General features: G+C 42.9%; 1 protein-coding gene across 1 annotated transcript in view; it reads left to right on the plus strand.

The window, feature by feature from the left end:
• The first annotated feature begins 12,403 nt into the window (after positions 1-12,403).
• LOC131264689 (protein bric-a-brac 1-like) overlaps positions 12,404-19,124 on the plus strand; it is a 39,497-nt gene continuing 32,776 nt past the window's right edge. The window contains exon 1 of the mRNA XM_058266959.1: positions 12,404-12,853. Coding sequence (XP_058122942.1) covers positions 12,404-12,853 — 450 coding nt within the window. The remainder of the gene's footprint in view (positions 12,854-19,124) is intronic.

Genomic DNA, 19,124 nt, shown 5'->3' on the forward strand with positions numbered 1-19,124 from the left:
ATTAACTAAAATCATTTTAAATTAACTAAAAACAATGCAAATCTATCTTTCATACATCACTTCAAAAAGATTACTTTTCAAAACAGTCAAATAACAACTGGTAATATACATTTACATTTAATCTACACAGTAATAATTTTACACAGTAATCTACATCTACATTGGGTCCGCGACAGCCGAGCGGTAGCGCCGGTTAGAAAATCGGCCCAAGAGCGCCGAGGCTCACCACCTCGACGGCGTGGATTCGAATCCCAACCGAGACCGGACCCTCCCCTGTACGAGAGGACTGACTGTCCACGTACAACAGGGAAACAAGTCTCGTAAGCCCTTAACGGGCAGGCATGACCAAGAGGTCGTTACGCCAAGAAGAAGAAGAAGAATCTACATTTAACATAAAACCTACTCGCTGCCATGAAAGATGAGGATTAAGCAAAGATAACATATTCTTCTCGATGTTCTTTGTAAATTTTATCCATTTTCAAGCAACTGTAATTCGATAAATCAAGCACAAAATGAGAAGATTATGAAGACATCTACGGAGCATAGGATGGGAAAAAGGGTGGCTGTCTACTACGAAATAGAAAAGCGTTCAAAAACACAGATTATTTCGCTACTCGCTTCTACCATCGTTGCTGTCATCGTTAAACAATCATATTTTCTCTTTTGTTATACTTTATACAAACTATCCAATCAAGAGAGTGTAAGGTAGTTCAAATTGTAATCCACAAAATCAAGAGTAAAACGAGAACAACTTAAATATTGTATAACTAAAAGCTTTTATATTTTCCAATAATCACACACTTGTTGGCTAGAAATTACTACATTGGTAATTTTTCCAAAAACGCACATTTATTACTAGCAAAACTCTCCATTTTAACGAAAGAAACGATGGTTATGCCTAGCAATTGTATTGCAAACAATCAAGAGAGTTTAAACGTGTTGGACTCATATCCGTTCGCCGGTAGCTTACAGGAAATGAGGGTTTATGGAGGATGTAAGCCGGTGGTTCAATAATTGACCATTATTTATAAATTCAACTTCACTTCTATTCCGCACAATGACCGTCGACTGAGACTGCCAAACCTATTTTGCAGACGAATTGCACTATCATGTGTTGTAATAATTTGAAAGTTGTCAGTATTATGCAGCATTAAACGTTCAGTATGCTCATGTTTGATTGTCGTTCGTGAAACAGTTTGTGTTGTAAGTCTTTACCGACTTTACTCATCATTGCATAAGAAAAGAGTAGTTCCAGAACTGGCCAAGAGAATTAAAGAGAAGCAAGAAAAAGCCGAATGGAAGCAAATCAAGAACCGAGCCCCGCTGCTGACCACGTCGAGAGGCACGTTAAAAAATCACCAGTCATAGGAAATTATTATATAATGAATGTCTGAACCGGAAAACGGTCTTACGGCAGTCATTGTACGCGGTCTACGTGGCATCCTAAGAAATGGGGCCATCCGTACGCAGCGTTCCACCATTAATCGTCTTATTTTATTATTATATTTTCCCTAGTTCCTCTTCAGTTTTGCTTTCATAAATTATCTAGGTCTGCGTTGGTGCTTCTATTTTTCAGGCACTTAGATGATATTGCTATTACGCTCTCTTTGAGCACGAAACGGTGAAAGAATGAATCTGCCCAAGAAATCTTGAATGAGACCTTGTTTGTAATAATCTTAGGTAGTTGTTTGCAGCGCTTCAGCGATGGGTGTTTAGTTGTTTTAACTCAATGTTGTGCGATAGAAAAACAAATGTGATAATTTAATCATGCGACAGTTTCTCAACAGAATGAGAAATAAAGTATCAAATCTTTAAGATTGATATGTCTGCACGAAAGATCTTGAAATATATGACACTCGTCCGTTTCTTCGTACATTGCCTGAAAATAAGCTCAGAAAACCTTCTCAAACCTACCATTGCCCCTCATAACTTCATGTCCCTCACTCCGTGGTACTATGACCTCACTGTTCATAATGCACCGGTTTCCTCTTGACGACGCTATCTTTTTTATTTTCCATATTTACCCTCGCCTGCAAAGTGGTGCACGGTTGCATCGGTGCATCGCTGTGACCCGAACAGAAGGGGATGGACATGCTTTAGTGGGTTTCGAGAACTTTTGCCCGGTGCAATCGGTTCCGAAGGGGGTTGACCTTCGCACCCAAGTCTCCGGGGTTTGTTAAATGAAAATGTTTAAACAATTTTTCAACATCCGGAAAGGATGCACGCTGCCTGCTCGTAAAATTCCGCTACCGCTATCCGGTTTCTGGTGGAAGGTAGGAAATTAGCTTTTCGATCAAACAGCTCTGCCTGAAGGTAGCCTCTATTGGAAGCAGGAGTTAAATGCATAAACTTACACACACATACATAGACAAGGCAGGCACACCGGTACTATAAACTCCCGCTTGTCCGATGGATGCACCATCGCGATGTCACGTGCAGTGGCTGTCTTGAAGAAAACGGCGGCTATCATTCAAACACGTGAAAGTGGGCAAAAATGTGTCCCGCGAAGAGAAGTTGTATTTATTTTATTCTATATGCACCTTTTTTTCTTTTCGCTCAATCCATTTCTTTCCCCTCGCGTCCGCCGGAAGTGCATCGCTCCAAGGAATGCACAAAACATTTAAAAAAATCAACGATGACGACAAAACACTAACCCCTTTCCAAAAATGCATTCTAGATGCAGCGAGTGACGTCTGAAAAGAAATTACGAAACTCCTTCACCCGGACGGGCGATTTCTTTCGTTCCCACTTTCACCCTTTCAGCTGCGCGTGCCTGTAGGTGTATGTGTTCGAAGTGTGCGCCACTGCCAGAGCATGCAATTTATTTCAGCCTTGTTGTCTAGACGTGAATGATTATTATTATTCTTATTTCTTGCAATAGTGTGGGGCTGATACAGGCAGGAGTGCATTCGATGCATTTGGAGGCAACGCCAAGGCATTGCGATGGAAATAGACGAGCCATGAAACCTTTTTTTATTTCCTAGCTCAGTCCAAAAATTCCGTGAAAGTACCTTTCGTGTCTTCGAAAAATTCTATAATCTAAACATTTTCTAGTAGCTGTGGGTAATGGTACCGATATGGAATTAAAAAAAAACTTTAAATAAAGTTTTTCACAGGAATTCATTGGCCTGTCCTTATTTGCAAATTATTGGCAAAGAACAGCAAATTCCACTGGTAAAACCCATGTTTTCACACGATCGATAATACGACAAACGTAAAAAAAAAATTCTTCGTCCCATTTCAAACCACTCGGTTAGCCACAAAATGTATGTCGCCAGCAATGCTTACACTCATTCCGACTCCTTTGGAAAGACTTTGGCAAACATTTCTCCACGGGGGGAAAACTATTCTTGTAAAAATTATCTTACCCAATAATGTATGGCATTTTATTTTCATAAATAGTTCCGTCGGGCAAAGTGAGCGCTCCACAGTTGATTTCATTTGGTTTTCCCTTTCTCTTGTTCCATGGAGAAAACAAAAATGTCAACGTGGAAATTCACAGCCTTATCATACCCTGTCTAAGTTCCGCCGATAACTTTCACACAAAGGTTTTGTACTTAGGTTTAGGTTTACCACTTTTGCTGAATACCATTAAAGTTGCTCTGATCATTAGGACTTTGCATTTTTGTGTTCATGTTTTCAAACATCTTTTAAAAGTAACACTTTATTGTTCATAGGGCTGCAGATTATTAAAAATATTATACCATTTTCCATCATACATGCAACTTTTTCCATGACCTATTAAATGGCACTGTTATACAACACAACAAGGCACTACCGGTGTATAATTGTTCTCAATGGACCCCAACCCATTACGATTAATTAAAGATTTCGTAATTATCATCGTCAGTTTTACCAAATTAATGTGGCAACGGTTTGAAACGCTTAGCTTGGCTACCATTCCCGATAGAGATCCATCTCCAAAGGGCGACCCAGTTGCTTTTGCACACTTATTTTGCATCTGCATGTGTGTATGTGTGTTTTGAAGAGTGTATGTGTGCACTTACTAAAGCTCGTTAGTAACCGCTGCACTTCCTGGTTGAAATAAGTTTCGGAAATGAGCTCGATTAAGGGTTAATGCTGAATTGTAACTCATTTCTGCCTTCATATCCCTCACTGTTGGTGCTTTTTCCGATGTTTATGCTCATTATTTTCTCTCTTTCGTTTCAGGTATGTATGGGAAGAATTCATTCGACAATACTGCCCTTCAGTTGGTAGTTCTATAGGATGTTGGAAACCCGTGTGGTTTTCGTACAATTATTTCGTCATTCCTCATAGCAACAGTCCCAGCATATCAGGATAAGTATAAAAAAAAGCTTATTTGTTTTTACCTAACGCAGCCTTTATTGAAGCAGTTACGGATTTTTAAACCACAATGCAAATGAAATGTCGATTGAATTAAATTGTAGCACTCCATTGCATCCGACTGGTCACATTACAAGTCACTAACCTAAGCCAAGGAACACATACTCACACGTACAATAACGTTAGCAGCTATCTAGGCTGGTGCATTGAGCGTAACTTCATCATAAATGATACAACGGGGCAGTTGGAGCGATATAAAAATGTTTATAGTTACACCGAAAGGAACAATCAAAAACACATTGTTACTCCGAAGTCATTTGACGAGCCATAAAGACGCACTTTTAATTGCGTTACGCTTGCACGTGCACATGGGTATTTTTCCTCCATCCGACTTTTCACCCCGATGCGAAAGCAGTTGACTCGCTGCGCACAACCGTGTTTGGCAGTTGGTATTTGTGCCGATGAACGCACTGAGTGTTTTCCAATTTGTGCAATACTAAATATGTATTAAACGGGCAAAACATACTAAAAGGATTACCTATTGTTCATCCCAAAATCCTCAAAAAAAAAAGCAAAAAGGTGATCGTTACGAGATGTTTTCACTCATCGAAAAAATCCCCCACTATTGGCTAGGTAGAGACGCGTTTCCGTTAATCCGAAGCTATACTCAAGCGGCCAAAAAGAACCGCCGGAGAAGGGTTCCGGTTTTATGATCACTAAGTTTTAGTACCACCGTCAATTTGTTAACGCTCTTCACGCGCACGCGAATCAGCATGCAGGGCTGGCGTTGGATTAACTTCCGACCCGTTTCCCGCACTCGAGCTGGAAAGGAATTAAAATAACTGAAGACGGAGAAAAAAAACCATTAAATTTTGGAACTGTCGAGTACGTGGTACGATGGATGTAATATTGTTTACAGGGACGGTACATCTGAGCGGCACGGACTGTCGTACAACTGCATAGAGACGTACTTATAAGACAATTTTATTGTGGGCTAAACAGACTTTTATTGAAACCCTAAATCGTTCACAGTATAGTTACTCTATTTGCACGTTTTCACCCTTACTTATTGGAACTTTTAGTTGTATTTAAGAGCAGCTCAAAAAATTCAATTTCAACCAACTTCTTGAACGACCAATGTGGGTCGAGTATGTGGAACATAGAATTAGGTAGACATCAACCAGCGTCGTTCCCAAATAATACACGGTCATAAGCACTCCCTTCGAACTCTTCCCTCACACGCAGCATTTATTAATGAGATAACAGTAAACCTAATTCTGCGAGCGAGAGAGAGAACAAAAAAAACATCGACCAAAGAAAACTACACCAATTACAACTTCCGATCGACAAATTTGAGTGGGCGCCACCCGGAGCCGGTAAACTTCAATTGCGTACGGAACTGCGGGGCTCCCGATTGGCGGCTCCGAGCTGCTGGTGTCTTTCCGAATGTCAGCAGAAGTTTGCTTCATTTCCGCTCTCGGAAGTCTTGAGAGGGCAACGGGATGATGCTGAGGCCTCAGTGAGTTTGCTAGATAATTTACCCAGCCTCCCTCCGGGCGTACACCGGTGCACCGCAAGCTATCTTATTTGTGGCCTCATTGCACGGTGGCTTGAAGATTTGTCAGTTATGACACACACAAACACACACGTCGGGGTACAAGTTTTCCATCTCCAGCATCGTGCTGACATGGCTCCATGAAGGGAGAAACAGAAAACGGAAGAAAGACGTGTGCCAAGTCATCGTTGTTTATGTTTGCGAGGTCCGGTGAGCTAACCCGAACTTCGTCCGAACCCGCCAGTACTGGGAGTTTGCGAGTCGACCTCCGCGTCGAGCCGACCCGATCGGAAGTTGTAATCAGTTGGGATTATACTGGCCGAGCTGCCCTTTTCGGTAAATGTTCACCTCTCCCGACTCCGCAAGATTGTAAGCCGTGGTGCCGACGTCGGTCATGTGGAGAAATTCACCTAATTTCTTTTGTTCCTCTCGAATTTTTTCACCGTCGATCCTATTACTGCGAAGCACAACCAACACGGACACATCCGCTTCCGGATCTCGTTCGTCGTCTAGTTTCGTAGCGAACGGGAAACGTGGAACTAACGGTCAGCGAATGTACGCTCCAAATTTGAGATTAGGTTCCTTCTGTACATGACGGAAGAAATAGCTAATTGATAATTTTGTATTGCAGCCTTTCTTCGGGACGGATGCTGTAAAAAATGTCAAATCCGCATAGTAACTTTACAGCAACAATATACATTTCCTGGTTTTTAGTTAGAAGCAAAACTCTGACTGAATACTCTAATATCTTACATTTTACTTGGAACATTTTTTACCGAAAGTTCCCAACAAATTAATTAAAAGTAACATATCTCAATTGAAATCTAAACCAATACCAACTGACTTCAAGGATGCTTGTAAGAAAATTTACCATTTAAGTTAATTGTTACTCAACGGGTCTTGTTGAACGAACTTGTTTACATTGCCACCTACTTTTCCAGTTGCAAGTGTTGGGTTTGGACGAAACCGCAGTCCCATCTTCTAGTGTTGACTCCTACTCAAGAAGCGGCCCCGGGTTGGCCCTTGGACGTAAACGTGTACGCTTGGGTCCCATCACGATCGACATTCGCCGCCGATCATCATAAGTAAATCGCCGTTTAGCTCTCCGTTTTATTCTCGCTCGAAAGTAGCGGCGAGCCACACCACAAAAAACCGCACGACGTGACCAACCCCCAATTGTTTATCTTTCCCGGGCCGTCGGTTTTTGTATTTAATATTTCGGCTTCGGCCGCCCTTAACGACCCCACGCCGATTTGGCGGCCGCAAACAGTTTCACCGCTGGATGTTTACTGGAAGAAGTTATTTGAATAATTTACCGATTATAATGACGATTATTGTTATTGAAATATTAAAACAAAATCGGACGCACTCTTGAGGTCAAGGAGGAGGGAGAGGGGCATCGATGCCGCCAACACGAAGGGAAAAGGCCACCCAGCGCCGGCGGCCACCATCAACAATGGTGTGTTCCATTTCGGTTCGCGGTTCTCCACGACAAACGCCTTTCTTCGCCCCCTTTGGCCGAGCGCGGTCTCCTTTCATGTGTGTATATATTTTTTTTAGTTTATTGTGTGGTGTTGTCTCCTTCAACTTTGCTCCCAACCTTCCGTCCCTCACTTCCGCCGAAAAATAGACCAAAACGATGGTACAGTTTGGGCCTAAGTTTATCTTAAAATTTTCTTTTCAGTTTGTTTTGTCTTGCTGGCCCAATCATGAATAGGTAGTTTCTTATTAGGCAACATTTACTCATTTGTCGAGGCACGTTAGAAGGGTGAGTGGTTTTAAAGGTAAACTGGAGGTTTGGTAACGAAACTGTACTTGCACGTACAACTGGTACTGAATAAAATGAGGTCAGAAGGAAAGTATTTGAAACACTGGCAAAAAAAAATTGGGTTGTATTATGTTTACTCATTAAAATGTTGAAAAGACATTTTTTGCAACAATATTTTTACACACCGTCGAACGATATGTTGTTCAATTCAACAATGTTAGCTCTGGTGTGTTTTAAAATAAATTGTGGTAATACAAGGACGGAAAGCAGTAAACACATTTCCTTTTAAACACCATCGAATGCGTACATTCCATAACATTTGCAAAAGGACTTTGCTAGAGAATTTACGATTTTTAGAGACACATTTGAAACAAACAAATTAAAAAATGCATGTCAAATTACTTTCCCCTTTGAGACGTACTGATCCGTCGACGTGTCAATGCAATTCATCAAATCATTGCGTGTCGCCACGCAGGGAAATCATGACGTAGGGTATTTACAAGGTCCCACTAACCGTTAATCACCGATTTCATTCCAGTCTAAAAGGAAGTGAACAAGTGGCAGAAAGCCATCGGAAGCAACCCTTGTGAAGGATAAATCCACAGAACCGGATGATTATACATCCTACAATGGTGTCCTTTGGTGACAATCGTGGATCGTTGGAAGAGCTTAGCGATATTTGCTACTGAAGTATGTGAAGTTATGAATACGATGACGAATACTCTGACAGTGAAACAAAATATCGAGGACGTTTAACAAGTGTTGGTGTAGAGGGCAGGTCTTTTGGGAACGAGCGGAGCTATTTAATCCCTCTTGTTGAGTTTTTTTATATCCACCTAAAACTGAAAAGAATTTCAAGAAGCATAAAGATGACAAACTGTCAGTAGTACATTGGGGCGGTGAATCTTCCTATAACATAAGACAGAATACGAAATAGAAATAATGTGAAATTGTTTCGTCTGTTGACCAAAATATGTACCTAAATAATGTACTGTTAATAATAACACATAACGTTAACAATAGTATAATCTTTCTCCGTTTTTTTAATATCGACATGTATCAACAAACCACTGTAGCCGATTTAGATGCTCAAATTAGAAGCTTACTTAACACCCGATGCGTCATTTAACATGACGTGAAAACACGTGTCCGCGTAGAGAACTTTCTCTCCGGCATGTAAGCTTCATCGCCACTTCCGTTCCATACCGATTTAGAGACGGTAATTATCCATTTGTTCTTAATTATCTACACACGAAAATGGACGCGTTATTCATCCGACCGAAAGCTGTCAGTCCCAAGTTCATCTTACACCGCCATGAAAATGTGCTAAGAGGTGTTAAATTGTAGACACGCGAACAGACACAATTGTATTGCATTGCCCTATCGCAGGAGCTCGTAGTAGGTTCCTCTGCAAGTAAAGAGAGAGAAAACGCTATGTTTTATACAAACAAGGAACGTAGATATGTATGTTTATCATATTAGACTTGTTGCTTAAGTCTTGAAAAAAACGCACGGCTGAGAAGCACATTTTAAAAGCGGCAGGTCTTATGAAACCAATAATTTTATTTCATTCTCAGTATCAGAACGCATATCACGTATACACTCACTCTTGCCAGGTTTCTATTCACGCTTAGAGTTGTTCGAAATGCTCAGATTTGTTACTCACGCTTTAGGAAGGCGGAGATTCAACGATGATACTTCTTGAACCGATACCCTCGCCGGCGAAGATGACGACGACCGCAGCGTTGACGATGTTAAGCACCCGGTGTGCTGCACGAAGGGAAAACCACCAATCGGTGGACTCCGGGCACACCGCCGGCAACCGGAACCGTCGCGTGAAGTCTGGGAAAAGTCTCTTGCGGCAAGCCGTAGCACTTCTGCGCCTCGCATCCGTAGGAAGGATCCTATCAGCAAGGCAGTCGCCCGTTCGCTGCCACTGACGGCGGCACGCCTGGAGGGATTTTCTTCTCACGCCATCCGGGACCCGGTTGGCACGGCAGGTCAAGGAGCCTACGAAAGAGTGATAGAACATTTTATTATGTATAAGGATCACGTCGTCGTCGTCGTCGTCGTTGGCGGTAGTAGCGTCTGCTGGCAATGTACTGGGACCTGTTGCCTTCGCTCTTCCCGGAGCACGATGAGGTAATTGCTTGGTTTTGGGATACCGGAAGAAATCACTACCATGCGCGCGCGCGTGCTCCTGTCTGCCATCTCGAAAGACTAGACGCCGGCTAGACGATGTGGCATTGGCAAATCAAGTAGAATCGACCACCGCCAGGGGTCTGGGTGTTTAACGAGGTGAGAAACCAGTCCCTCACTGCGCCGTCGATGTCTTTTACTCCCGCTTTTGGCATGCTGCTGATTTACGTGCAGAAAACCACACAGTTTAGTCAACTGAAAAAATATGCTACGACTCGTTTACGATAGGCTATGAAATTATAGGTGTTTCGGGCAGTTTAAGCTACTTTTCTTAGCATTTGTACTACCTATGAATTGACAGAGTCTTAATTATTTTCAATTGGCAACCTTGTTACATAACCCCTGCTTCCCAGGCCTCATAAAAGTACCTGTATCGTAATCTATCTTACCGAAATTTTGTTTTTGCTTATATGCATCACGCTCGTCAAGCGTGTGTAAAGTTCATGTTTATTCAAGTGTAACAGAATCTACAACAAATCTAGAGTAATAACTCTGTTTTCTTTAGCGTAACCTTCCAGGAATCCAAAAAGGAGCAGGAATAATAACATTGGCGTCTCTCTCGTAGCTGTTGTTTAAGCTTGAACAGCTGTGTCGGCAAGATTGTTGTGACGGAAGGATCGACCGAGTGTCGGTACTTGTCTCGATCTATGCGGGGATTTGATGCTCCGAATATCGCTATGGTAAGCGGGTATAATCCAAATTTATCTGAGGGAAGAAGCTTCATAACTTATTGGACAAAACGAAGATGGAGAGCGGTGGGGTCGTTGACCTATAAGGGTTCGTAATCATAGTTAATTGTCCTACATAAAATTTAATGAACTGACTGAATAGTCAGTTTAATTTGTTTGTCATACATGTGTGTTTCATTTCGAAACATTTTATGAACTAAGTTTTAGTGATATCGATTCTACAAACTAACGCCCAATACATTGAACCATGCACAGTTTCGAAATAACAATGTAATGGTAAAACTGGTTTTTCTGGACCATAAAGCTGTAAGAAGTGTGATAACGGGAACGTACTGCTTCTATGAAGGGCACCCTTTCTCATCACGTCAAATTTGTTATAGTAGACATAGGAATAAGTAATTCACGATTACTATGGCAACGATAATACTATATATAAGCAGTGCATCTGCTAATAAAGATCATTCGGTTAAGGAACCATTCTGCAATAGGTTATGGGCCCAGAAGAGTAAAAGCAAAAGTCGAAAATGAGTACTGGAAGTTCCGTTGAACAAAACGCTACGGAGGGAAGAGGAGCAGGATTGCCGACGGCTGGCGTAGGACGGCTCAACGGAATCAATCTTCCCATGGTAGAAAGGTTACGTGGACGTGAAAATTACTCAACATGGGCGTTTGCAATGCGGATGATCTTGATCCGCGAAGGAACTTGGAGTGCCGTGGAACCTGATGAAGGCGAAGTAGTGGACAAAGAGACAAAATTGCGTGCATTGGCAACAATCTGTCTGAGTCTGGAGAGTTACAACTACAGTCTGGTTCAGGACGCAACGGATGCAGCTTCAGCATGGAAGAAATTGGCCGCAGCATTTCAAGACACCGGATTGACCAGGAAGATCGGCTTGCTTCGGAAGTTGACGAACATAAGGTTAACCTCTAGCATGAGCGTAGAAGAGTATGTTAACGAGCTGATGTCGACTAGCCACAAGCTTGCTGCGATCGGATTTCAAGTAGACGATTCCTGGATGGTAGCATTGCTTTTAATGGGATTACCGGATCATTACGAACCAATGATCATGGGGCTGGAAGCATCAGGAGCGAAACTTACGTCGGATGCGGTAAAGGCAAAAATTCTGCAGGACGTGAAGTGTGATAGGAATCTTGATGGCAGCATGAATAACGAAGCATTGTACATAAGAAGAGAGTATAAACCAAAGGCGCAGTATAAGAAAAGGAGCGAAAAGACGTGCTATAATTGTAAAAGGCCTGGACATTTTGCAGCCAAGTGTCCAATGTCTGGAGAAAAAGGAAAATCAAGTTCACTATGGAGTTCGTTTGCTAGTGGCGATGCAAACAGTGAATCTTGGTATTTTGATTCCGGAGCAACTTGTCACATGGCAAAACCGAATCAACATTTTAGTGATGAGACAACGTTGCAGCAAGCGATATGGACAGCGAATAATGGCAGCATGATGGCTATAGCACGAGGTACAGTAAAATTAGAAGAGAATAACGCTAACGTATATGAAGTTCTGAAGGTACCTAATTTGGTTACGAATCTATTGTCTGTGAGTGCAATATGTAAAAAAGGGCACACTGTGATTTTTACAAAAAGATGTTGAATCTGTCGAGTTTATGGAATTATTCACAGAAGATTTGTTGATCCCGCACGAAGTGCCAATAGAAGTCGAAAACAATTGTGAAAGTATAGCAGAAAATTTAGAAAGAGTCAGCGAAACACCGCATGCTACAGGACAAAGCGAAGAAACTCAGCCAGTTTTGAGACGAAGTAGTCGCCAGCGTAATTGTCCAAATAGATACAATGAGTTTGTAAGTTACAACACCATTTCAAACCATCCACCGGAAGAAGATATTCCGCAGAGTTACGATGAAGCTATGAGGAGACCTGATCGTGAAAAATGGATCGAGGCAATGAAGCAGGAGATGGTATCCCTGAATGAGAACCAGACGTGGATGATCACCGATTTACCAAAGGGTCGAAAAACCATTCGAAACAAGTGGGTTTTCTCCATCAAGCGAGGATCTGATGGAAATGTGGACCGGTACAAGGCGAGACTAGTTGTTAAAGGATGTTCGCAGAAACCGGGAATCGACTATGAAGAAGTGTATGCTCCTGTAGTGCGATATTCAACTGTCCGATACCTGATGGCACTTGCTACGAAGTTTGATATGGATGTGGACCAGATGGATGTGGTTACCGCATTTTTGCATGGAGAACTAGGTGATGAGCAAATTTTCATGGAGCAACCCGAGGGGTTTGCAATTCCAAATGGAAAAGTATGTAAACTGAAGAAAGCGTTATACGGTTTGAAGCAATCGAGCCGGGTATGGAATGCAAAGTTGAATGAAGTACTGCTAGAATTTGGCCTACAACGATCGAAAGTTGATACTTGTTTATATTGGAAGATGAATGAAGATAAAATGCTGTTCGTAACAATATATGTTGACGATCTGTTAATTTTCACGAATGATAATCCTTTGAAGAAAAGACTAAAACAATTTCTAATGCAGAAATTCAAAATGAAGGATTTAGGCACAGCATCACATTGTCTTGGCATTCGAATCAAGAGAGATCGAAGTGCAGGAATATTATCACTAGATCAACAGTTATATATCGAAGAGATTGTTAGGCGATTTAGAATGGTCGACGCAAAACCTGCAACAACTCCCATGAATCCTGATCTTAAATTGGAAAAGTCAATGTCACCAAAGAATGACGCTGAAGTTGAGGAAATGAGAAGTGTACCGTTTAAAGAAGCAATTGGATGTTTATCCTTTGTAGCGCAAATAACTCGACCTGATATTGCCTTTGCTGTGAATACTGTTAGCCAATTTTCTTCAAATCCCGGAAGACAACATTGGGAGGCTGTGAAGAATATAATAAGATATCTGAAAGGTACAGCGAGCAGGAAATTGCAGTACAGAAAGGATGAAAGCGGAGAATTGGCAGGATATACCGATGCTGATTGGGGAGGAGATCCTGACAGTCGCAGATCAATGAGTGGATACGTGTTTATGTTGCAAGGTGCAGCAATAGCATGGGGCGTAAAGAAGCAACCAACAGTAGCTCTTTCATCTTGCGAAGCAGAATACATGGCTCTCTCTCGAAGCATTCAAGAGGCAATATGGTGGAAAAACCTTTGTTCGGAATTCAGCGATGTAGGAACAGTTCTGATTTATTGCGACAATCAGTCTGCAATCATCATCGCTAAAAACGGATCGTATAACCCTCGGACGAAGCATATAAGCATACGCTACCATTTTGTGAATGAAAGCTTAGAAAATCAAGTGGTGAAACTCGAATATGTATCGAGTAAATTACAACTGGCCGATGGATTCACTAAGCCTTTGCAACGGATGAACCAGGCTAGGTTTTGTAATAGTATAGGAATCGTGAATTAGGGAGGAGTGTTATAGTAGACATAGGAATAAGTAATTCACGATTACTATGGCAACGATAATACTATATATAAGCAGTGCATCTGCTAATAAAGATCATTCGGTTAAGGAACCATTCTGCAATAAAATTATCATCAAATAACCATCAAGTGCTAAGACGCATCCCGTGCGCTATACGTGAACATCTTCTTTTTTTCGTTTGTTCCATTTTCTTTCCGAGTTCGAGATAAAACCCGATCCACTCGCCCGTTGGATGCCACAAAATTAGCGTTTTGATTGTTATGCTCATATTTATTTGAACATGAAGCGTAAATCATACTTAGCACACCATCGACGCGTTCCCCGTCGAGAACTCGAACGAAGACGTCGACATTTGCTCTGCGTTGATATTTTCTTGCCAGACAAGCTCGGCGAACCGTTTAACCGGTTCAACCTGCTCCCGGAGCGACAAGGTGCTGAAAAGCTCGTCAGCCGGCCAAGTGCTGCTGAATGCCATGGCGGTAATAGTAATTACTATCGGGCTAAAATGCACCAGCATTCCATTACTGGTTTGTGATCTTCATTTGCGAAGGAGATCTCAACTGAGAAGGGGGGCCTAGACAGGAGGAGTATGTCGTCGAAGTCTAGTATGAGGTTTGGAGGCCATGGTAGATTCTTTACTAAACGAATCGCCTGGATTATTGTTCAAAACAAAATTGTTACAGTTTTTTACAGTTTGCGATTTTTTTCGTTTTGACTTCTGTGCGGTTCAAACACAAGTGAAATGATGATGCTAAATTTTGTGCACTCTATGACAACTTCCGTTTTCTATAAAAAACATGATAGAGCAGTTCATTTGAAGTTCCAAAACAACATAAAGCGTTGAAAGGCCTTTCAATAAAGTAAACTGATGTTTTTTAATCGATTTAGGGGGAATGCCTAGTAACCTCGATACGTAAACGCTGTTGCCTAAAACAGCCCGGAAATTGAATTCCAGAATTAACTAATATACCCCAAAAATGTGGCTGGATAGTGCATGAATTTAAAATATGATTGCATTTGCTTTCAGGGCAAATATTGTTCGGAAAATATGCTTCCATGTGGTTTAGAAATAGGAACACCGGATATGTGTCCTTAAAAACACCTCACTGTAAAATCGTTCCAAGTAAAATTCGAGTGAAAAATACTTGAACGTTCTTGAGAGAGTTTGTTTTCCAAAATGTCAGCCACAAAGTAACTTTCAACAGAAAATATAAAGTTACTCGAGGAAGTTTACTCATATTCGTCCTTGGGTTTCTTGCTGGATTTAATCAATACCAAATATATTTTTTCTGGTAATGAATACACCAGCAACAGCAGAAAAAGAAAAGCAAAACGGACAATGTACCGTGCCTACATGTGATGTACTTTCTTTCGCAGACGGCATCGTTCGCTTTAGACCTCGTACTAATTATATTTCGCTAATAATTACAATAAATTATCGTCAACCGTTCGTATGCGCGTTTTGTTCTTTCGGCAAACGACCACGCGTTCCCCGTCGGTCTGCTTAACAAGCTTGACATCGATGCACCGATGCACCGCAACAACATCAACAACAACAAAAACAACAACAACACCCTATCTGCATCCATTGTCCAGCTACCGGAGCGGCGAGAGGCAAGCGTTCCAACTGCAGTTTATGTGCATATTTAATTCAAAAAGTTTCAACAATGGTATAATAAATGTGGCCCAGTACCCGACCGCCCCTAACCTTTCCCCTCAAACCCCGGCCCGGTGGCAAAATCGCGAGGCTGACCTCCGGCGGCCGCGCTCCGCTTTTCGAAGACAAACAATGAGCTTATAAATATTAGATAATGTAATGCCACCGACGTCACAACGACGCCGCTTCGGCCCCGTTCTAATCCAGCCCCGATGCCCTCCCCCCCCACCCCGTTCGCTGGGTGGTCTCTTACCTTCCAACCCTCGCTCCACTTTGCCCCTTTCGTCAACCGTGCCCGGTTGCCATTTGTCAAGTGCCTAAACCGACTCCTTTTCCCTTCTTGTTGCCACCTGTTTGTCTTAAGACGCGCTGGACCTTCGAGCCGGATGTTGGTCGATTGTAAATATCGGCGAAAACCCTCTTCGATTCACCGGCGGGTGAAACTCGCGGTTTTCCACCGGCATGGCACCGCTCATTTGCCAGCTGCTTAATGATGTGTTTATAGGGAGATTATTTTACAATAAATTTACATAACCTCATTTGCATAGATGCACCTTGTGTCCGGCGCATCTTCGGTGTTTTCAGCGTCCGACCGACCGGCGGCGGCGGCGGCGGCACGTCTTGTGATGTGTGCTTGTGTGTAGTGCGCTACATGGTCCACGCCAATCCCATGTCGCGAACAAGCAGCCCATTCTGGAGCCGCATTCGCAAACAACCTGCGTTCGAAAAATAAAAAAAACTTCTCGCCATCGCGCACCAGAATCCAGTAGTGTCCGGTTGGCCAACACTTTGTCCCATCAATCAGCAACGAATGAGTGATTTTGAAGAATCGATCATTTCTGTGGCCCGATCAGCATCGGTGAATGTAAATGTGAACTATCCAGCAATAAATTAGAGGAACATTTTCTTCGCCAAAGAGCCTCGAAGTTTCTCCACGTGGGCTTATCTGCTACTGTAAACTCTGTTTGTTTTACGAACAAATTATTATTGTATGTTGTATGACACTTTTACCACTGTTAAACATCATTCATTATTTTACCTGTACAAAATCAATTTGTTAGTTCATAGTAAACCACTTTACAATATAACATTACGTTGAAATCAACCTTCCAATTTGCAACGCTCGAAACTAGCGCACATCGTATTTCTGGTACTCGTTCGTTATTCATTAAATCAGCAGCGGGTGGTTTGGAAACGTTCGACAAAAGGGGCAAAATTTCAAGCCTATCCTGCGGCATACAAAACCCAGCCCCAGTAGCGATCCCACAAATAGAATCATGGAAAAAATATAAACGGAGGAAGTAGTGAATAAGAAATGGCTTTCATTTATCATTGATACGTCGAGACATAACATGCATACGTAACTATTTCTGGGCCGAAGTGCTGCTCTCTGTTTGGAGTATTTTGTTTTTCCTGCTGCCACGGCTTGGACTTCTGCTCGGCCGGAAAAAAAATGTTACCGGCAAAGAGTCCATCAAGAGTGTACCGACTAGCGGTACCCTTGTAAAATGTGCGCGTCCGGGCGTAGTTTGTGGAAGGAAGTGTTTTGTTTTTCCGATTTTCTTGCTTTAATTTCCAACGACAAACCCGCTCCTGCAAAACGAGTGTACCAACTTACTGGAAACAGCCACCATTGCGGACGAGAAGCTGGTGGATTGTAATCATTTTCATATCTGCTCTCGCGCCATTAGGAAAAAGGGATGCCAAGCAGCGTGGTTCGTGGTTCGTCCTTGGCGCGCACACCGATCTCCACCACCGGAGAACGAACGGCGAATGGATGTGTACATGTACACATGCCTTTCAATTGCCCGGACACCATTCGACTCCGGCCCAGGACGATCCCGAGGACGCTCTCCTTTCCCGGCCGGTGGCGGAACATAGAACCCAAAAAAAAACACCCATTCCGTTAGCTGACGACCAATCAAGCAAGCAACAACTTCCGTTCGCAACCAGACACCAATGGATTTGGGCTAGGCGGGCAGGAGGAGCGACGGCAAAGGGGAAGAATGGCGGCGTGCACACACACAAAAAAAGACACATAGCCCCATTCGCGCCATTTTGCTCCACTGAAAAGACTTTTCATTAATCATTCATCAAAACATATTTAAAAACATTTTTCCTGCTGAAATATGCAGCCACGTCGTTTCGTTTCGGCGTGTTTTCCAGCCGTTGGCCGTCCTCGTCCCCTCGCTCGCACTGCAAAACCCCGCCGTGCGAGCTCTAGCCCATTAGCTTCGGTACCCGCTCTTGCTGTGTCTCGTGCGGCCGAGACCCGGATCGCAACGATGGCACTTTCACGATTTTCCCGGCTTCCGTTCGCAAACCAATTCGATCGTCCAGATCCGTATTCGTGGCAGAAAAGTAGCTTGCATGTATGCATGGAGCAGCAGTACGTAGGATTGGGAATGCGTCCTGAATATAGCCCCCGCTCTTTCCCTTTTTCGATCAACCTCAGCCCACCGAACGGCCTCAAGTTTAGGACGCTGGAAAACCCTAGAAATACAACCACAACGACCCACCGAACAACGCGCTACGTTAGCGCCATTCCCGTACTCCGTCCCTTATATTTTCGGCCGTTCGAATCCTCTCGCGAATGCCCGATGATTTTCTAACCCCAGCTGGCGGCTCGGGGGGTGTGGGGTGGGATTCCGGTGTGCAATGCGCACTGCCACTCTTCTCCACCAATTTGGACACAACAAACGGCATCGGGAATGAGCGTCGGTACGTGTGGTGGAAGAAAAACGGTGGAAAAGTAAGCGGAAATGGTCAGAGTAACAGTGGCGCTACCGGGTTTTTGTGCACCGGGACGCCTACGACGACGATAACGACGACGACTCCGACGACGCCGATGACGACATTGCGTTGTGTTGCTCCATAATTAATAACATGCCACTGAAAATTGCATCGATGCCTACGGAGCGTCGGGCACGGCGTTGTCCGGTGCTCCCGGGGAGCGAGGCCATCGTTGACCTTTCGCAGCATCGAGATGCGTCACGGTGTTGTCTCCCGGGCGTCGCAGGGCGTACGGGTGAAAAAATCGCAAATCACATTCATCAATTTCTAATATCATTTCACTTTTACCTCGACAAGATACGAACTAGAGAAATGTACTGAATGGCATATACTATTTATATTCCTTTCAGTCCATCCGATGCGAAAAATATGTATATACATATCGATGAGCTTTATTTTAGGGAAAACTGCACGCAAGAGAAGATGGCCAGTAAACGAGACAAGTCGAAAGGATACGTATCCTGGCTAATAAATTATATTATTCGGGTTTTTTTCGTCCCACTTCCTCTAAGCACACTCTGTGTATCTTTTTCCAATATTCATGAGCGGGAGGTTCGAAAAGAAATTGCACACAAAAAAGAAGGCAAAGTATCCTTTCTTCAACTTTAACCTTACACCGGAGCGGCTCGGAGGGATACTGCTAAGGCAAAAGTGTGTTTTAATAAAATATCCGGTTTGGATTAATTATGAATGAGCTTCGGTATCGATCCAGGATCGCTCGGTAAC

The sequence above is a fragment of the Anopheles coustani genome, chromosome 2 (assembly GCF_943734705.1).
Source record: "Anopheles coustani chromosome 2, idAnoCousDA_361_x.2, whole genome shotgun sequence".
Lineage (NCBI taxonomy): Eukaryota > Metazoa > Arthropoda > Insecta > Diptera > Culicidae > Anopheles > Anopheles coustani.